Consider the following 19,927-nt stretch of genomic DNA (forward strand, 5'->3'; position numbering starts at 1 on the left):
TTTAGGTGCTGAATATGTCTTATTTAAAATACGTCATATACAGAGTGAATTTTTGATTGAAGTGTGAAAAAGAGTGAAGATAGCTCGCTATCTGTAGCAGATTACAGTCAAGATAGCTAGATGTTGAACTTTTACCCAGTTGTTACTTATTTAGAACCAGAGAACTTATTGTGTAGACACTACCCTTCAAAAGTTTGGGGTCACTTTGAAATTTCCTTATTTTTGAAAGAAAAGCACTGTTCTTTTCAATGAAGATCACTTTAAACTAACCAGAAATACACTCTTGTTAAGACTGGGACTGTTTTGGCCTCTAGAGGCCACTGTTATTTCCTTTTCTGGTCATGTTTGTTTTGGGCCTCTAGAGGTCACCACTGTGTTCTGTGTTTTGTTTTTGTCTTATTGCCTGTTTCCTGCCCCGCCCTGTCCTTAATTAGTTTGTGTATAAATACCCCTGGCGGCATGGTGGTGTAGTGGTTAGCGCTGTCGCCTCACAGCAAGAAGGTCCTGGGTTCGAGCCCCGGGGCCGGCGAGGGCCTTTCTGTGCGGAGTTTGCATGTTCTCCCCGTGTCCGCGTGGGTTTCCTCCGGGTGCTCTGGTTTCCCCCACAGTCCAAAGACATGCAGGTTAGGTTAACTGGTGACTCTAAATTGACCATAGGTGTGAATGTGAGTGTGAATGGTTGTCTGTGTCTATGTGTCAGCCCTGTGATGACCTGGCGACTTGTCCAGGGTGTACCCTGCCTTTTGCCCGTAGTCAGCTGGGATAGGCTCCAGCTTGCCTGCGACCCTGTAGAAGGATAAAGCGGCTAGAGATAATGAGATGAGATAAATATCCCTCTGTTTGTTCCCTTGTCACGGAGTCTTTTTCCTATGCTATGCTGCTCTTGGCTAAGTTACCTCTGTCCCGTGTACCTTGTTTATCTCCTAGTGTTTTTGGTATTTTGTTTTTTGGACTTTGCACTTTACATTTTTGAATCTTCTGGGCGTTTGCATTTTTTGTCTTTTCTCTTTTTGGACATTGAACCTTGGGATATTTTTATTTTGTTTATCTACTGAGCTTTTGGATTTTCCTTTTTGTTTTTTCCCTCGGATTGTAAATAAACTGTTTTTGATACTCTACTTTTGCCTCATGCCTCTGCACTTGAGTCATCCCCCTGGTGGCCTAGTGGGGGTTTGCTGGATTATCACACCAGTGACCCAGGTTCGTATCCCAGCAAAACCCTAACAGAAAGACTCCATCGGACCTCACCAAAGGGACAGGTGGATCTTATGTCTGGTCTCCTCAGGCGGAAAAGGCGTTCAAAGACCTCAAGGACCGCTTCTGCACGGCACCCATTCTGGTCCTCCCGGACACCTCCCAACCATTCATCGTGGAGGTGGACACCTCAGACAGTGGTGTCGGCGTGGTGCTCTCTCAACATTCGGAAGGAAAGCTGCACCCCTGCGCTTACTTCTCCCACCGCCTGAGTCCTGCGGACTCCCGGTACAATGTGGGGGATCAAACTGCTAGCGGTCAAACTGGCCCTTGAGGAGTGGAGGCACTGGCTGGAGGGAGCGCAACATCCATTCCTGGTTTGGATGGACCACAAGAACCTAGAGTACCTCCAGCAAGCCAAGAGACTGAACCCACGACAGGCTAGGTGGGCCCTGTTTTTCAGTCGGTTTGACTTCACCCTATCGTACCGCCCCGGTTCCAAGAACACCAAACCTGATGCACTGTCCAGGCTGTTCTCTGCCACTAACAGGGAGAGTGCAGTCAGGCCTATCATCCCTATATCCCGGATTGTGGCTCCTGTCCACTGGGGTATTGAGGAGACCGTTTGACAAGCTCAACGCCGGGACCCTGATCCTAGGACGGGGCCACCGGGCCTCCGTAGAGAGGAAAGCGATGGAGAGAGATGGATGTTATTCCAGGTGGATTGTGAAGGAAAGGGGGATAAAAGTTATGAAGTGGTAGAAATTGTGGTAGCACCAATATAAGGAGTTATATCTATAAATCTATTTGTTATACTAATCTGTAAATGCTACTGTAGTACCACCATTGCATGTAGGTTGACAAAACTGCACTTGTTCATTGTGTGAAGTTCTCTTTTATGTGTCATTGCTTGACCCAGTGTAATTTTGTGTTATGAAGACTGATGCCATGCCATTTTTGTTACGAGTATCGCTAAATCGGAAAAAAGTAAAATGCACGCACTAAAGTCACTGTTGGTGGTTAACAAAATTGCACCTGTTCATTGTGTGAAGTTATTTATGTGTCACCGTTGCTTGACACAGTGTGATTTTGTGTTATGAAGTTTGCATGATGCCATGTCATGCCTGTTCATTGTGTGAGATTATGAATATTCTTATTTTTAAACATACAGTTGAGTGTCACTATTGCTTGGCCCAGTGGCACATTGTGTTACATCTAAAACTAAATAGAAAACACAAAATAAAAAGTAAAATGCACCCATAAAGTCATTGTTGGTGATAAATTGTGTCACATTCATCTCATTATCTTAGGCGTAGCGGTGGGTTTAAAAACAGGCTGATGAATATATGGACTAGTTGAACGAGGACTTATTGTTGAAAATTAATTAAAAATTTTCTGGCAGAGGACCCCCCGCCAGTGTGTCCCCCCCACATTAAAAATGCTTCTGACGCCCCTGTCCTCCCCCCATTTAAATTTACAGTGGATATAAAAAGTGTACACACCCTGTTAAAATGATAGGTTTCTCTGATGTAAAAAAAAAAGGACCACGATAAATAATTTCAAAACTTTTCCCACCTTTAATGTGACCTATAACCTGTACAATTCAATTGAAAAACAAACAAATCTGTTAGGGGGGAAAAACATAAATAAAAAATGTACAATAAGTTGGTTGCATAAGTGTGCACACCCTTCAACTAATACTTTGTTGAAGCACCTTTTGATTTAATTACAGTGTTCTGTCTTTTTGGGTTCACACCACCCATCAATTAAAATGACTGATTCACCCCAAATAAAGTTCAGCTGCCTTAGTAGGATTTTCCTGAAATTTACTCAGTCGCATCCTCCAGCAACAGCCAGGGTTTGCAGAGAGCTTCTCCAGTCAGGAGAAGGATACAAAAAACTTTCTATAGCATTAGATATACCATGGAGCACAGTGAAGACAATCATCAAGAAGTGGAGAAAATATGAGACAGCAGTGACATTACCGAGAACTGGACGTCCCTCCAAAATTGATGAAAAGACAAGACGAAAACTGGTCAGGGAGGCTGCCAAGAGGCCTACAGCAACACTGAAGGAGCTGCAGGAATTTCTGGCAACTACTGGTTGTGTACTACATGTGACAACAATCTCCTGTATTCTCCATATGTCTGGACTGAGGTAGGGTCAAAGAAAAACACCCAGGCCCGGCTAAATTTTGCAAAAACAAAAAACAAAAAAAACCATCAACTCTCCCAAAAGCATGTGGGAAAATGTGTTATGGTCTGATGAAACCAAGGTTGAACTTTTTGGCCACAATTCCAAAAGGTATATTTGGTGCACAAACAACACTGCACATCACCAAAAGAACACCATACCCACAGTGAAGCATGGTGGTGGCAGCATGGGGTTGTTTTTCTTCAGCTGGAACAGGGGCTTTAGTCAAGGTGGAGGGAATTATGAACAGTTTTAAATACCAGTCAATTTTGGCCCAAAACCTTTGGTGTCTGCTAGAAAGCTGAAGATGAAGAGGAATTTAACCTTTCAGCATGACAACGACCCCAAAAAAGTTTTGGAATGGCCCAGCCAGAGCCCAGACCTAAAGCCAATTGAAAATCTGTGGGGTGACCCTAAGAGGGCTGTGCACAAGAGATGCCCTCACAATCTGACAGATTTAGAGCACTTTTGCAAGGAAGAGTGGGCAAATATTGCCAAGTCTAGATGTGGCAGGCTGATAGACTCCGACCCAAAAAAACTGAATGTTGTAATTAAATGAAAAGGTGCTTCAACAAAGTATTAGTTTAAGGGTATGCACACTTATGCAACCAGCTTATTGTACGGGTTTTTTTTTTTTTTTTTTAAATGTTTTACCCCTAACAGATTTGTTTGTTTTTTAATTGAATTGTACAGGTTATAGGTCACATTAAAGGTAGGAAATGTTTTGAAATTATTTATCATGGTCTCATTTTTTTTAGATCAGAGAAACCTATCATTTTAACAGGGCATGTACACTTTTTTTTTTATATCCACTGTGCATGCTTCAATGCTGTGATGAAATCCTGCCTCCCCCATATATATATTTTTAATCACTGTAAACAGCTTTATGGCTCCTTTACATGAAGGTCCTGTCCAATCCTATTTTGCTTAATGTGCTTGGGAATAATTGAAAATGATATAATGTTACTATTTAAGGGAAAGAGAAAGATCATAATTAATTTTCTTGACACATAAATGATGTAAATCATGCACATATCTACCCTACATGCTGTACCAGGCAAGATACTGTAGTTGAAGATATGGCCAACATTATGCTGATTCATTTTTTGATAAAAAGTTCAAAGTCCCTTTCTGTGCCAGGACCTGATCATCCCAGGCAGTCTCCTGTCCCAGTACTAACCAGGCCCTTGAGGAGCACTGGTTGGCGCGGAGCTCTGTTTCAGTAGCCCTTGGCCTTTTGCCTATTACATAGCTGGGGTTACGGTGGGGGGGCAGTCCTCTGGTAACCACGAGAGTTTGACTCCCTACTCAAATCTGAATTGCGGTGTGCCTTGCCAGATGACAGTAGGTACCATTTTGATAATGGTCTTTGGCATGACCTGATCACAAGTAGAACTCGCAATCTACCAGTCGAGAGGCAGACACGCTAACCACTAGGCCAGCTCGCGGTATTCTTATGATAACCATGTACAATATGTTGTGAATGTGCATCAGAGTTTGATCAAAGGTTGAATCAAATGACATCCTGATATACAGTAATTCTTTAGGGTTGAAGAGTATGGCTCATTTTAAGCTAAACAGGGGATCACAGGACTTCATGATTGTGAAATCAGGATGTGCTGCAATGTTTGCCCTGCTATATAAACTAAAGCCGAGATAATAGTATAGACATCTGAGCAATACTGTATCTTATCTTCACAATTTAGTTAAATCACACTTTTATGTTTACTGCATGCGGGAGCAGCTGATAAAGATATACACCATTTTATGTTGTATATCCCATGAAAATCCTGGAAGATATATACATTGATTTTGGTTCTATTGATTTGCCCCTTTCATTGCCATGTCATTGTGAGTGCATTTATTGGTGGCTTGAGACCATACTGCAAATTATCAAGCTTACAGCTTGTCATGGTTGATGATATGAGATCATGTACCGGCAGAGCAGGATGAAGACTGTGTGAATCACAATGGGCTGACCTCAGATTACACACAGTCCCAGTCAAAGTTTTGCGTATCAGGAAACTAAACCTACTTTAGTTTAGTATTGTATGTGTGTCTATATCCATAACATAAGTATCTGTATGATTTGATTTGGTCGATATTATACCATGTTGGTATGTTTTGGTATGTTGGTATGTTTTCTTTTTTGTTTATTGCTTTTGTTTTCTTTTGTATATATAGTTTATTATGGTGGAAAGTGACATTTGATTAGCGGTGGTATAGAGGGTTAGGATTGGATAAGTTATTACTTCTTCCTAATCCTTTCTGAACATTATGTTATTGCCTTGTGGCTACGGTATTCTGTTTGTTTATGACGATGTTTTGATTATTGAATTTTTTATTTAAATTTTTATTTTTATATCTTTCTTCTTTATTGTTCAGAATAAAGTAATCAATCAATCAAAAAAACTTTACATACACTACACAGCCAAAAGTTTGTGGACCACTGACCATCACACTCGTGTGCTTTTTGAACATCCCTTTCCAGATGTAATCCAATCTTTGCTGTTATTATAAACTCCATTCTTCTGGGAAGGCCTTCGACTAGACTTTGGAGCATGGCTATGGGGATTTGCCCATTCAGCCACAAGAGCACTGGTGACGTCAGGCACTGATGTCGGATGAGGAGGTCTGGGGTGCAGTTCAAAGGTGTTCAGTGGTGTTGAGGTCAGGGCTCTGTGCAGTCCACTTAAGTTCTTCCACTCCACTGGACTTCACACAGGCACTGTCATGCTGGAACAGGTCTGGGGCCCTTAGTTAAAGTGAAGGGAAACTAATGCTACAGCATACAAATACATTTTATACAATTGTGTGACTCTAACTTTGTGGCAACAGTATACACCATCACATATTAGCACGAACAGGGGTTCAGAGGGTTAAATAGATTACATATTATTAGTTGCTTTAATTTTATAGTTATATCTGATTTTGAGACAGCTGCAGGTTAGGATTTTAGGAAATAAACTCAATGGCCTGAAACTATTACATCCGATATTTCAGTTGTTATAAGATGATGTGGTAATCAAATGTTTTTAGACAAAAGAATTTGCCATGATATATTTTGGCAACTGTTAAATAAATGACAAAGTTTCAGGTGTTGAAATCCCACTCTTACCTGTGACTTTAATATTATAAGGTTATAGCTAGGTTAAGAATGAATGGGAGCTAGAACATTATAATACTTACTGTAGGTCACATAATGCAGTCTATATTCATAAATCCTTGCATTTTTTTTTTTTTAGGCAAAGTGAACTACGCTTACCTCCAAATTGAATAAGGGGCATATCAGACTACTTCAGCAATCTTATAGAAAGTATTAATCTTAGAATAGACTGTCATTTACTTTGTTGAGTAGTCCACCATGATTAAGTCAGATGTCTCAGTGTTTCTCAACTGGTGGGTCGTGACCCAAAAGTGCAGTGTGGGCCCTTTAATGATTGCACCATGGACTGCTGGGAAGAAAAAAAAAGTTGCTAAATGCAAAGGATAAAATGTAACAAAACAGAAAAATGCAAATTATAGTTTAAATTTTTTTTAAATCAGTTGTGTTGTGCATTCAAAATTCTGTCAATTTTGATGCTAATTCATCTATAAACAATTTTTGCTAACATGGATGAACACTGACTATTCCTCATCCTCAAAAAAGAATGGGAAAAACTAAAGGTAAAGGTACACAAAAATATAACTGGATTACATAACATGACTTAATGTGCACAGAAGGCAAGCATGGTTTGTGCAGACCACAGTGTGGTTAGTTTGGTGAGTTACTGGCTGTGGAAAGCATGAAACCATCAAAATTCAAAAGGTATTTCAAGACAAAACACTCAAGCCATAAAGACAAGCCTGTAGAGAATTAAAAAAGAAAGCAATAGGATCTGGACACATCCTAAAATCCATCCATTATCTGTAGCCACTTATCCTGTGCAGGGTTGTGGTCAGGCTGGAGCCTATCCCAGCTGACTACGGGCGAAAGGCGGGGTACACCCTGGACAAGTCGCCAGATCATCACAGGGTTGGCACATAGAGACAAACAACCATTCACACTCACATTCACACCTACGGTCAATTTAGAGTCACCAGTTAACCTAACCTGCATGTCTTTGGACTGTGGGGGAAACCGGAGCACCCGGAGGAAACCCATGCGGACACTGGGAGAACATGCAAACTCCACACAGGAAGGCCCCTGTCAGCCACTGGGCTCAAACCCAGAACCTTCTTGCTGTGAGGCAACAGTGCAAGCCACTACACCACTGTGCCACCCCTACAGCCTAAAAAATTATCAAAAATGTGTGCACTCTTACTGCACAAAATGACCCAGAACCCAGAGATGGTTTTGCCTTGATATTTCAAACTATGACCCATATGTGATGAAATCGATGTTGGTTACTCTCCAATCACGGCACTGTGAAAAAAAAAATCCTAGATCTGCTCCAGATTCTTGCAAGAATTTAAAAAGTTATTTCCAGATTCTTGGGGCTTTAGCATAGTGTGCTCAGGAGCAAGCATTCTGTGCATCATGCAAACTTGCTCATTGCATTTCACAAAGGCCAACACAATTGCAGAGGAGTTTGTTTTACCTGCTGCAGTCAATATGACCAGAGAGCTCCTTAGCGCAAATCTGGCTCAAATATGTTGGGAAAAAAAAATCCCAATTTCCACTGACACCATACAGACGAGAATGCAATAAATGTCCAAGGACATAAAGTAGCAGAAGGTAACACGCATCGGCTGTAGAAAACATGGACGGCATGGTGTCATTCTCACAGTCCAAAGACAAAGGCTAATTGGTGGCTCTACAGTAAATTGAGCGTAGGTGTGAATGTGAGTGTGAATGGTTGTCTGTGTCTGTGTCAACCCTGTGATGACCTGGCGACTTGTCCAGGGTGCACCCCGCCTTTCGCTCGTAGTCAGCTGGGATAGGCTCCAGCTTGCCTGCGACCCTGTAGAACAGGATAAAGCGGCTAGAGATAATGAGATGAGATGAGATGTATCTGATCATAAAATCCTGATTTTGAGACATTTATCAAAATTATTCACGCTCAGGTAGGGTGACCAGACGTCCCCGATTTCCGGGGACAGACCCCAATTTTAATGACCTGTCCCTGACTGCACCTGTCCCCGAAAATGTCCCCGATTTTGGCCGCGAACCCCCGGTTCCAATCGAGTGACAGGGGTCTTTGAAAGTAGCCTAGGAGAAGATGTGCGTGGGTTGCTTTGACAGTAATCCTATTTCAGAACGACACTGGCTTTCAAGTGCCCCTCACACCATGTGATCATTACATCAGATAATGCTTCATAACATTTGACAGAACCGCACGCTTCTAGAGACTATCTCTAGAGATAGAGATGGTCTTGTTCGGCTACTCGTCATCCTGCTATGTTACAGGTTGTCTTCATAGACCGGTAGGTGACTCAGTGGCTTTTCTCATGAGTGTCTATTTTGCGTTTGCAATCTATATTTTTTTTCCATATGACACATGACACAAAGCATGGCATAGCCTACATCGATTAAATGAAACCAATCCATTCAGGTCGTTCACGAGAAGAGCTTACGTCTTGTCAGTGGAAGGACTGCGTTGTTTGGTCTCGGCATTTTTCCCAAGCACTCATTAAGTTCAATCAAGTCTTGTCTGTTGCAGACAACATAATGGCTATTATAAGTGCATTTAGCCTATGATCTTGCAACCATTGCAATCATGAGCGCCGCCAGGGGGGGAAAGGTTAGAACAATTCTAGGGGCCCAGCATTGCCATGGGGCCCTTTAAGGGGCTGATAATATGCTTTTAATGATTTTAATAAGACTTTTGAAATAACAACAATGCAATATTCCATCTGGTAAAATGAGCTAACTGAACAAGGTTGTCTATTTCTTGAGTTCTTCAACATATTGTCATTTAACCCTCCCCCTTTTGCGAAATGGTACGGTCCAGTTCTGGTAGAAGTGCGATGCGTTAAATCTGTGCGCTGATCAGTGCAACGCTACTTGCTGCTGTGTCGCGGTGCAGCAGCCAGCCAGCCAGCAGTGGAGTGCGTACAGTCTATTATCGCTAAATATGAAGAGTGGCTGTCAAAAACGTAAAGAAAGGCAGCTGAAAGCTGAGAGGGACCGGAGAGGCAGGCAACTGGTCACTCAGTTTTTCCCAAAGAAAGGTAGCTATCGCTCACATGTGTGTTCAAAATATTAGTGAATGGTAAACGAACAGTATGAACGTGGTTGGATTAGCCTATCAAGAGAACACTTTTACAGTTCGTACAGTGAAATTTTTTCCATTTTAATAACTGAACTGACTTGTGTGATAAGCAAGATGAAATATTACGTTATGCTGGTGCTAATAACTAGTGCTAATAACCAGTTTCATAACTAATGGGGTGCCCTAAATATGCACAGATTCAGCCTCAGGGGGACCTCCGCCCTACCAAACCACTGAACCCCCCCCACCCCACCCCCACCCCCCCCTTGGAGAAGGAGGTAAGCAGCAATACAACCCATAAATGCTTTAGGATTTAAGTTTTTAATGAGCGAGCGCCATATACAGTTTGCTAGATTAAAGTGTTGCTAATAACGGACACCAGTCAGTGTTTGACATGGTTATGTGTGTGGAATGTTCACACGTTCTAAACCATTGGTTTCAAATTGAGGAGCTGGAGAAAGCGCAGCACACATAAAAGAGGGATAGAGGTTACAACATATGAAGAAATACGTACATAATTGATCAAACATATTCCCTTTTTGCAGAACAGTACACACAGCTTTCTACCTAACACATAACAATCCATGGGATTTCCATAGGTATTTTGATGCTGGGTAGAAAACTTTTTCTATGATTTATTAGCAGTCACATCACACATTTCACTACCAATTGTCCTAGCACAAGAAGGCATGTGGCAAAATCTTGAATTTTCATTTGTGATTGTAAATGCACCAGAATTAGTCACTGACCAGTTTTCATCTAGTCCCTGGTAGATTAATACATAAAATGTAATAACAAAGTCACAAACTCAAGGTCCATGGGCTATCAAAAGTCAAATAATGACAATAGTGCAGTTGTGACGAGGGTGGGCAAAGTTGGGGGGCCCAAAATTCTAATCTTTCATGGGTCCCAAAATTTCTGGCGGCGCCCCTGATTGCAATAGTAGGCTACTGGTCAAAATAAGTTTTTAAAGCCACACATCTTCAAATAGACGTTAGTGTAGGGGTGGCCATTCATTCCGGTTTTCCAGCCCTCTGTCTGGATCATGAAATAGGCTAATCCTCATTTTAGGCATTTGTCTGGATTTCTGACAGTTTCTTCACGCAATCACAAACAATATTTATATACAGTGGTATTGAAAACAATGCGTTCTCTGCGGTCAGTGATCTGCATTTTGGGCGCAACAGTGAACATCAGCCGGCGCAGATGCACACTGAACTGTTGCACCACTTCGGATGCATAATGATCTGAGTCTGTTTTCTAGTGGGGAATGCTGAAACGTGAAAGGATAGACTGCAAAGTTATCTTATCTTACATATATGTCACTCTGGGTCTTAACCCACTGTCCTTATAAAGGAACTACAGACATTTCTATCCCTTCATCAGACTTAGTCAGTTATACCTAATACCATGTTTATTTATTTATTTATTTAACAGATTTTAATGACTATTTTATGGAAATATTCTTAAGAAATTACTTCTTAAGAAATTACTTGAAAAAAAACCCAGTTATAGCTATCTGGTAGCCTAATAATTTTGTAAGTTATTTCTTTACATGTTTTTTTTGTTTAAAATAGCTCTAAAATTGTGTGCATCCTTCACAATGTGCGCTCTTATCACCTTCACATCTTCATACAAATGCTGCTGATAAATCAAATAGGCTAACCTTTAATGTCATGGGGTGCATTTTTGGTAAAATGCCATTGGTTTGGGATTTAATTTTTTAAAGCAGTTTTTATGAGCGTCTGTGCTGCAGCTGACTTATTTTAAGAGTCATCTCATAGGCCTACAAAAGATTTTGCTTTGCCCAGTTGTGTCTGATATAGGGCTATTCAATAAACTAATATACTGAGAGGAAAAAAGCATACAGGCCTATGCTTCCTATGCTATTTATGGACAGACTACAAAAACAGGAACGCTAAGAGCAAAAGAGCAAAAAAACTGAGGTTCTAGTTTTATTTTCCCCAACGAAAGCCAAAATGTCCCTGATTTTTCTCCCAGAAATCTGGTCACCTTAGCTCACAGGTTTCTCTTTGGTCTGCACAGACTATGATTTCAGCTGTTCCTGTTAAATCTCATTGTTACATTTATTCATTTAATAGTTGTAGGTTTTTTTAATCATTTTTTCATATTGAGTGTACAATTTGTAATTCTGTATTTGTCTCAAGGTTTGTTTTATTTGATAGGCATCAAGGTTTATGTTTCTGCATTTATATAGTGGCACATTTTCATATTAATGCTATGTGAACAATTAATTTTGCACTTGATTAAGCCTATAAATTGCATTTAATAAACTGATATTTTCCACTGTAAATACTTGTGAACTACAACCTTAACAATTCAATATGTAAGTTGATTTATTTCAAGTAATAAATGATTATTATCCAACTTTATTAGACCTATGCAATGGATAATTATTAGTAGTATTTATAACATTAATATGCAAAATTAATATGCATTTCTTTGTTTACTCCCTTATGATAAACTTTAGTGTAGTGTTGGGTCACGATTTGTTGTCCAACATAAAACTGGATCGTGAAGTAAAGCTAATTGAGAACCGCTGCAAAAGATGCTAGATACTATAGCAACACAGATTAGTTGCTTGTGAAGAATTTCATGGCAGACTGTGAGGACTACTGACACTCAGGGTCATTTATGAGACTGTGAATTCATTCAAAGTCCAATTTTCATATACAGTGAAGCCAGGAACCATACTGCTTTGATTTGACACTGTGATTAGCAGCACCGGAGCACCCCAGGGCACGGTGCTGGCCCCTCTTCTCTTCACCCTGTACACCGTGGATTTCTGCTACAACTCGGAGCTGTGTCACATTCAGAAGTTTGCTGATGACACAGCCATTGTTGGGTGTATCAGTGATGACAGATAGGAGGAGTATAGGAGCCTGGTGAGGGACTTTGCTGTGTGGTGCAACAGGAACCATCTGCAGCTCAACACCTTGAAGACCAAGAAGCTGGTCATTGACTTTGGGAGGTCCAGACCAAGGTCACGACCAGTTCTGATCGAGGGAGTCGAGGTGGAGGCTGTGGATTCCTACAGGTACCTCGGGCTGTGGCTGGACAGCAAGCTGGACTGGACTTGCAACACCAATCACTTATACAGGAAGGGACAGAGCAGGCTGTACTTCCTTAGGAGGCTGCGGTCCTTTAACATCTGCAGGAAACTCCTGTGGATGTTCTATCAGTCTGTGGTCGCCAGTGTCCTGTTTTACACCGTGGTGTGCTGGGGGGGGCAGCACATCCAAGAAGGACACATCCAGGCTGGACAAACTGATCAGGCGGGCCGGCTCTGTGGTCGGCATGAAGCTGGAGACTCTGGTGACTGTGGCAGAGAAGAGGTCTATGGACAAACTATTGAACATCATGGATGATGCCAGTCACCCTCTGCACACCGTCATCGGCAATCAGAGGAGCCTGTTCAGTGACAGAGTGCTCCTTCCCAAGTGCAGGACGAACAGACTTAAAAACTCCTTTGTCCCTCACGCCATCAGACTGTACAACTCCTCTCTGGGGGGGAGGAGGGGTAACAGGAGGACAGAGGATGGGAAGGAGCAGTAGCCTAGCCTAACAATAAGCAATACCGGACAATGTGCAATATAATGTGCAATATAGAGTGCAATATCTCTCCTGCCACCGCCCCCCTCTTCTCCCCACTTTTCCCCCCCTCCTTCCCCCCTCCCCCTTCCTCTCTTCCCCATATCTTATTCTTTTTATATTTGTATATGTAAATACTTAATTTATTTTAATTTATCTAGAAGTTTTCTTTTATTTTTTTCTCTGTTTATCTGTAAAGATGCTGCTGGAATCTTAATTTCCCTGAGGGAACCCGCCCAAAGGGATCAATAAAGTTTTATCTAATCTAATCTACTGTAATAATGTACAAGTCTTAGCACAGATACATGAGAATATGTGCATGTATGTGAATATTTCCCCCTTTTTTCTTATTGCACACCTTTCTGTAACACATCCGTTACCTTATTCTCTCAACAGACACTTACTTGCACAATATATACACCGCCTTCAATCTATCAGTGTTTCCATGTGTTCTATTTTCACAGATGTTTCTAACACAGATATTTCACAATAGGGCACCTTTAAGATACATAACCTCAGCTGGTAACCGTTTTTAACATACACTGACACAAATGGAGAAGCCATTTGTCCTGTGTGTTGCACTTGAGGCACACATCCCTCACTGGTGAACGATGCTCAGCCCACACTCGTCGGTTGTGACTGATAGTATCATCTATCAGGAGATTTACATTGTGCTGCAACCCACCAGCTACAGTGCTCATGCTAATGAGAGTATGAGGCGGGGAGTTATCAACACACAGAGCTCTTCCCCACCTCCACATTAATCTTACTGACAGTCTTGATCACCACAAACTCTTACATTTAGCTTGGGTCAAATGACACATTTGTTTTATAAAATAAACGTGCAGCAATATTAAGAGCAATAACTCATTTTACATCATTTTTTTTAATATTAAAGCACTACAATATGGTCATTAAGACCTGAAACGTGATAAGGTCAAAGTGATAATGTTAAATATATCACATTTCCTCCATCCACACACACATACGCATGCACACACCATCTGCTATCTCAAAGTACAAACAGCTTTTCTGTGCTATTTTGTTTATAATGATTAAAAGCAACTCAGTTTGTATTTTTGTAAAATCAAAGAATGGCCTGGGTAAATTTGACATTGCAAAGTAATGAACAGGACAAAGTGTAAGTTGATTAGAAAGACTGTTTATATTTTCTCTGCTTGAGAATAGAGGTGGCTGGATATGCGTAAATCAGCAGAAAGAAAAACACCAAAGTCCATTAAAATGTTATTGTTCTAACAGACTTTCTTTCCATCCATACCAGTCCAGGTCTCTGTGTTTACAAAGTTACCAGGTCCGACAGCTTAATGCATCTGAAATGTCATCTGGTGAGCCATGGATCTAACTGAAGTACTATAATGGAGCATCTTTTTAATCAAGACCATGAGTAAGTAGCTAGTTAATACAAAGTACTGTCAACCTGATGTTATACTACCAGTAAATGGCAATACATTTTTTTTTTTACAAGAAAACCCCTTGTTTTGTGGATAACTAGATTTTATTAAGTTAATAAATACAAATGAAAAACATAAATTTAAATATTTCTACACAAATAAAGACAAACAAACAAACTGTTAAGGACACAAGAATAGAACCTCATATCAGCATTTTAACCATTTGAATGTATTTAGAATAGCCTTGACATAAATAAGGTCAGTAAATGGACTGCTTGTGTTTTTTAGTGTAACTCTTATGATTTTTGTGTTTGTGTAACAGTTGATTTAGTAGATGAAGGTTTGGTTACTTTTTCCAGTTTTCGGGGAACAGCCTTTTCCATTTGTCACCCTGCAGGAAGCAATGAATTAATGATTACACAGTGTTAAAGGAATTATTATTCATTGACTCTGGTAATGCAAATGTAAACTGTCAGTCATGGAGGTCCGTAGAGTTTAAATAAATAGATTAACACTGAAAGTAGAGTCAATAAATTCCTTTTTTCAACTATAAAAAAGAAAGAGGCCTTGTTGTATCTATAGCAATATTTTGTTCAATAGAAATCACCCATAAACTTAATAATACAAATATGTATGTATGCACGCATGTATCAATCAGTAACATATGCATATCATAGTCATGCACTCACCTTAAATCCCCATGTTGACTCGCTTGGCTTTGGTTTAAAGTCTTCCAGTGTTTCGTAGGTGTTTCCCTGAAGAGCGTCTTCCTTTGAGTTTGTAGTGGAGATTGATTCAGGAATTTGCTCATAAGTATTCTCTAAGAGCAAATGGTGTGGCCTGAGTTCAGAAGGTACTTCAGCATACATATCATCACTGTTCTCTTGCTGATTTATGTCTTTGGGATTGGCAGACTCTCCAGCCAGCTGATAGAAGGAATGATCACTTAGCTTATCTAGACTGTGGCTTTGGCTTGGCACCTCATGGCTGATAGTTTTCTTAGCGTTCACTCTCTGGAGTTTAGGGGACAGTTGAGGCGGGTTTCCTGTGAAGCTGTTCAGCTTGTATGAACGCTCTTCCCTTGCGTTATCGTCCAGTAGGGGGAGTGATTTACTCCTGCAGTCCAAAAGGCTGAGTTCTGAATAAACGATACCCTTTCCTGGCGCAGGACTGTCCTGGGCTGTGATGTTTGGCGGGCCAGAAACTGGCATGGCTCCACTGGGTCTCCCCCATGCAGCTTTAGGATCACTATCTCTGCTTTCCAAAAACCTGGCCTTTTCCAGCTGGGCATACAGTAGTACCTTATTTACAGAGCTGCTTTGTTCCTCCAGGGAGTTTGTCTTTATTGGGGAGCTTCTTTTTGGTACTGGAGGGATGGTCTGTATAAGGCAATTATAACCAATGAGACAAAACTAATAACGTGGCATATATGAATATATGTGTAGTAGTGTATATACACAGTAACATACACAAATTTTTTTTTACTATATTAAGAATTCATTGTTTACTATAATAAATAAATAATACATTTAATATTATGCGTATACTTTATGTAGTACATATTTGAAAATTTGTCTTTATTTGATTTTTTTTTAACCATTCCACTCGTGATCTGTTGTGTTTGTTATACATACTTGAGTGTTCCTGGTGCTCTTGGGTGGCAAGGCTGGAGCTAGCTGAGATTGAGCTGCCTGTTCAGCTCGCTGGTTCCAAATCTTCCTTACTGCCTCCACACTCACCCCTGACTTCACCTTCGGCTCAAACTGCACCACATCGTAGAGATCGTTTGTAGGCAACTGCAAGATAATTAAACACACCATAACTCAGTTAATGATTTTTAAATGTTTGTATATTTTACATTTACACCCACAGAAATGTTTTGTAAATGTATTAAAGGAAAAAAAGCAGCTCTGTTGTTGCATAAATGCTATACTGGGTTAAAGCATTTGAAAGTGAGGCACTGTACCTCAAAACAAGACACTGTTAAATATTCTCCAAATGGTTCAATAGGACTGGTCTTGTAATACTCGATCAGGCTGGTGAGTGTATCATGCATTTCAGTGTCTCCAGTCACGATAAACTGCCCCTCCTTATTCTGGTTGATGACAAAGTGCCGACACCGGTCACGTCCTCTGAAAAAAGAAAACAGGATGAAAGGGTTGTCCTTATTAAGTTGAAAAGATTTTCCTTATTAAGCTGGAACAGAAACCTTTAGACCAATTTCTGCCATTGCGTAAGGGAAATGCAAATCATATACACAATGTTTCATAAAACCCAAAATGTACAGAGGAGGAGCCAGATGAGATTTAATGCCTTTACTCAGTGAATGGTGCCTACTGTTAGCATGCCTAAGCGTGAGATCAGTTGATATGTTGAGACTCACCGATATGACAGGATGTATCCAGTGGCTTTATCACTGAGACGAATAAGGAAACAGCCCAGTTCTTTATCTCTCAGATGATCTTCTGCATCCCTGTATAATACAGGCCAATGGAAAATTATCCCTTTGAAACAATGTTTTTATAATAACAGATTACACAGAATATTTTTAAAAAAACCTTACTTGTTTGTTTGTAAGTTACACAAATGACCGAGGTGCAAAAATTCAACGCCAAGCACTTTGGTATGCAAATATACAAATCGAACTGCAATCGATAATAGTGGCAAAAGTGTCTAACCTTTAAAATGACTAAGTTTACAAGTTAACAAGCACACTAAATAATTTACAGAACTTTGGTGAGGATGTGTTAGGAGTTATGGATAAGTTTTGTCCATTTCAAAGTCAAACCAATTTCCTGCTCACAGTTTCACTGCCCAATTTAGAATATGTCAAATATGCTTTTGTAATGTTAAGCTATTTTCTACCAGTATAATATTTCTAATATACCAACCGACCAAACAGTACTGTTTCTTAATTTCCTTATCTCTCTGTTTTTCTCTACGATTCTTACTTTCTGCTGATGAAGCCCTGGAACCAGGCAGGAAAGTTGCCTTTGTGGAGGATGAGAGGAGCCTGGGTCTCGGTGAACCATTTGAGGGCCAGTTCCCTCAGTTTGCTCTTGGTGCTCTCTGGCTGCATGTGCTCCATCTTCACACGATCCTGAACACAGTCACAGAGGAGAGGATTTAACACAGGCTCTGAGCACATAGTTCCCTAAGCGACAAAGCGGCTCTGGCACCCTAATTTGCCTACTTTCCGCCTGTCTGGTGCTGTAAAAAGGCCTGCAGCAGTCTTGAAACGGCTTTTGTTCCTGTTTATCCTGCCTGCTGTGGTCAAGGCAAAGTGGTTACTTTCTCTATAATGACACTAGTTTTGGGAATTTGGAGCCTGAGATGGTATTTTTACAAGATGTAACAAATCTAAAAATGAATTTAAATCTAAATAGGTAATATAATGATGATTTAGGTCTGATTTATATACTGACACACTACATATCACTACAGTGTAATGGTTTATATTAAAGGTAATGCTTTACATTAAGTGTTCTTTAGCTAACGTTTCTTAGTTAAAATTAACATCAGTGTTAATACTCCATGTTTCATTGAGTAATTAATGTACATTTAATTAAATACACTAGTGCTAATAAATGCATGTTCTAGCTCTAAATGGAAAAATGTCCACCTAAATTATTATAAGATAGAAAAATCAAACTTAGGAAATCTACCGTTCACCCTCACTTTAATACATTTTAACAATTAGCCACGTTAATTTATGGGCCCTAGTTTATATCGATCAATATAAACATACTTTACTCATGAATTGAATAAACACTGCATTTAGAAACAAAAAAAGGTGTTACTTTATAAGTTATTTTGAAACTATTAATTGAAAAAAATTAATACAAGCATTAAATGCGATGGAATCGTTACTTATAATGTATTCATGCTAGCATTCATGGTTTGTTAATGTTCACTAATGCAGTAAATAATGTTAAGTAAGGGAACTTCATGTAAAATGTTCGCTGTATTTGTACACATTTTATATATAAAATCAAGCATCAGTCAAACATTTCTAAAATTTTAATATCATAAGTTATATTTGATCTCAATGTGTTATGTCATTGAACGTTTACCTTCACGCAAAACAACAGGCAGGTCTGGATCCTATGTGGCTTGTGCCTCTTCTGCTCCATTGAGCGTTCACCGGTGATGTATTCAAGCTTCGTTTTGCAACAATTCTGTCCAAGGCAGTGTCGATTGCACCATAGAGCTAATGAGCACAAACATTAGCAGATTAATTATTTTTACAAATGTACTTTTATTGATAGTAGCTGCTCAGCTGCTGTTGAGTTCCACTCACAGCCCATTACCCATGATGAACACATTCTAAAAGTAGAGGTATTCGACAGTTTTTTAAGCATCACATTCTTTTATATACAGTATGCCCTTATGAAAATTAGAAACATTCTGGTTTTATGAGCATTATAACATAACTCCCATGTTTTCTATACTTCATGTGCTGGCATTAAATAAATAGCAGTAATATAGGAAAAGTCATATTAAAAAGTTGTTACAGGCCATCCAAAGCCAAACGCTTCATCTTTACAAATAACCTCAAGAAACTCAACAGTTAATGGACAGTTGAGACGTACCTGTTGGGGATCGTTGCTGCATGTGGTGTGATTTGAGCCTCATGTTGCTGAAGACAGATGTTCTCCTCAGCTGCTTCAGAGGAAAGAAAAGGCGTTCTGAAGGTGTACAGACAGTTACACCATTGATATACAGTGCTGACATTTACATTAAACATCTTCCATGGGGACTGGAAACTTCAGGGGCAAAAAAAGTTTGAACAGCTCACTTCGGGCTGAATGAGAGTACGAAAAGGAAACACACGCTCACACACGCACACATAGATCTGAGGGTTTTCACCAACTTGAAGTTAACTGAAGACAAATGGAACTGAGCAGGCAGAGGAAAGAATTGCGGTCTGTTCACATACAGTGCAGCTGCTGCAATGGATGATACCCGTCATTTCCTGTAGGACAAATTGACTATTAGTTATTTTACAGTAAATGGACGGATTATGCATCATTGTAATATATATATGTGTAGAAGAGTCAAGGCAAACAGTACTAAATGTATAGAAAGGATGTTCACTATGTGCATATTGTGAAGAAGAGTCCTGGGGTAAACACAGGACATTCTTTATGTACATAGAGCAGAAGTTCATAGTTGGTACAAATCTATAACATACAACTGAGCATATCCACTGAATCAAGGGTGAGTTTTGGCATAAAATAGTCATTTTGGCAAATGTAAATATTTAGGGTATCCATGTGTGATCATCTACGGTACAACGGGTACAAATGAGTCACAAGTGCA

General features: G+C 40.0%; 1 protein-coding gene across 1 annotated transcript; it reads right to left on the bottom strand.

The window, feature by feature from the left end:
- Positions 1-14,360: 14,360 nt before the first annotated feature.
- Positions 14,361-19,440, bottom strand: sh2d7 (SH2 domain containing 7). The gene is made up of 8 exons (XM_060909421.1): positions 19,198-19,440; positions 18,679-18,815; positions 17,557-17,705; positions 16,989-17,078; positions 16,572-16,737; positions 16,240-16,401; positions 15,295-15,984; positions 14,361-14,996 (listed from the first exon to the last, which is right to left on the bottom strand). The coding sequence occupies exons 1-8, from the start codon at positions 19,337-19,339 to the stop codon at positions 14,952-14,954; spliced, it is 1,581 nt and encodes a 526-aa protein (XP_060765404.1). The 5' UTR covers positions 19,340-19,440; the 3' UTR covers positions 14,361-14,951.
- Between the last annotated feature and the right edge of the window lie 487 nt (positions 19,441-19,927).

The sequence above is a fragment of the Neoarius graeffei genome, chromosome 2 (genome assembly GCF_027579695.1).
Source record: "Neoarius graeffei isolate fNeoGra1 chromosome 2, fNeoGra1.pri, whole genome shotgun sequence".
In the NCBI taxonomy this organism is placed as follows: Eukaryota; Metazoa; Chordata; class Actinopteri; order Siluriformes; family Ariidae; genus Neoarius; species Neoarius graeffei.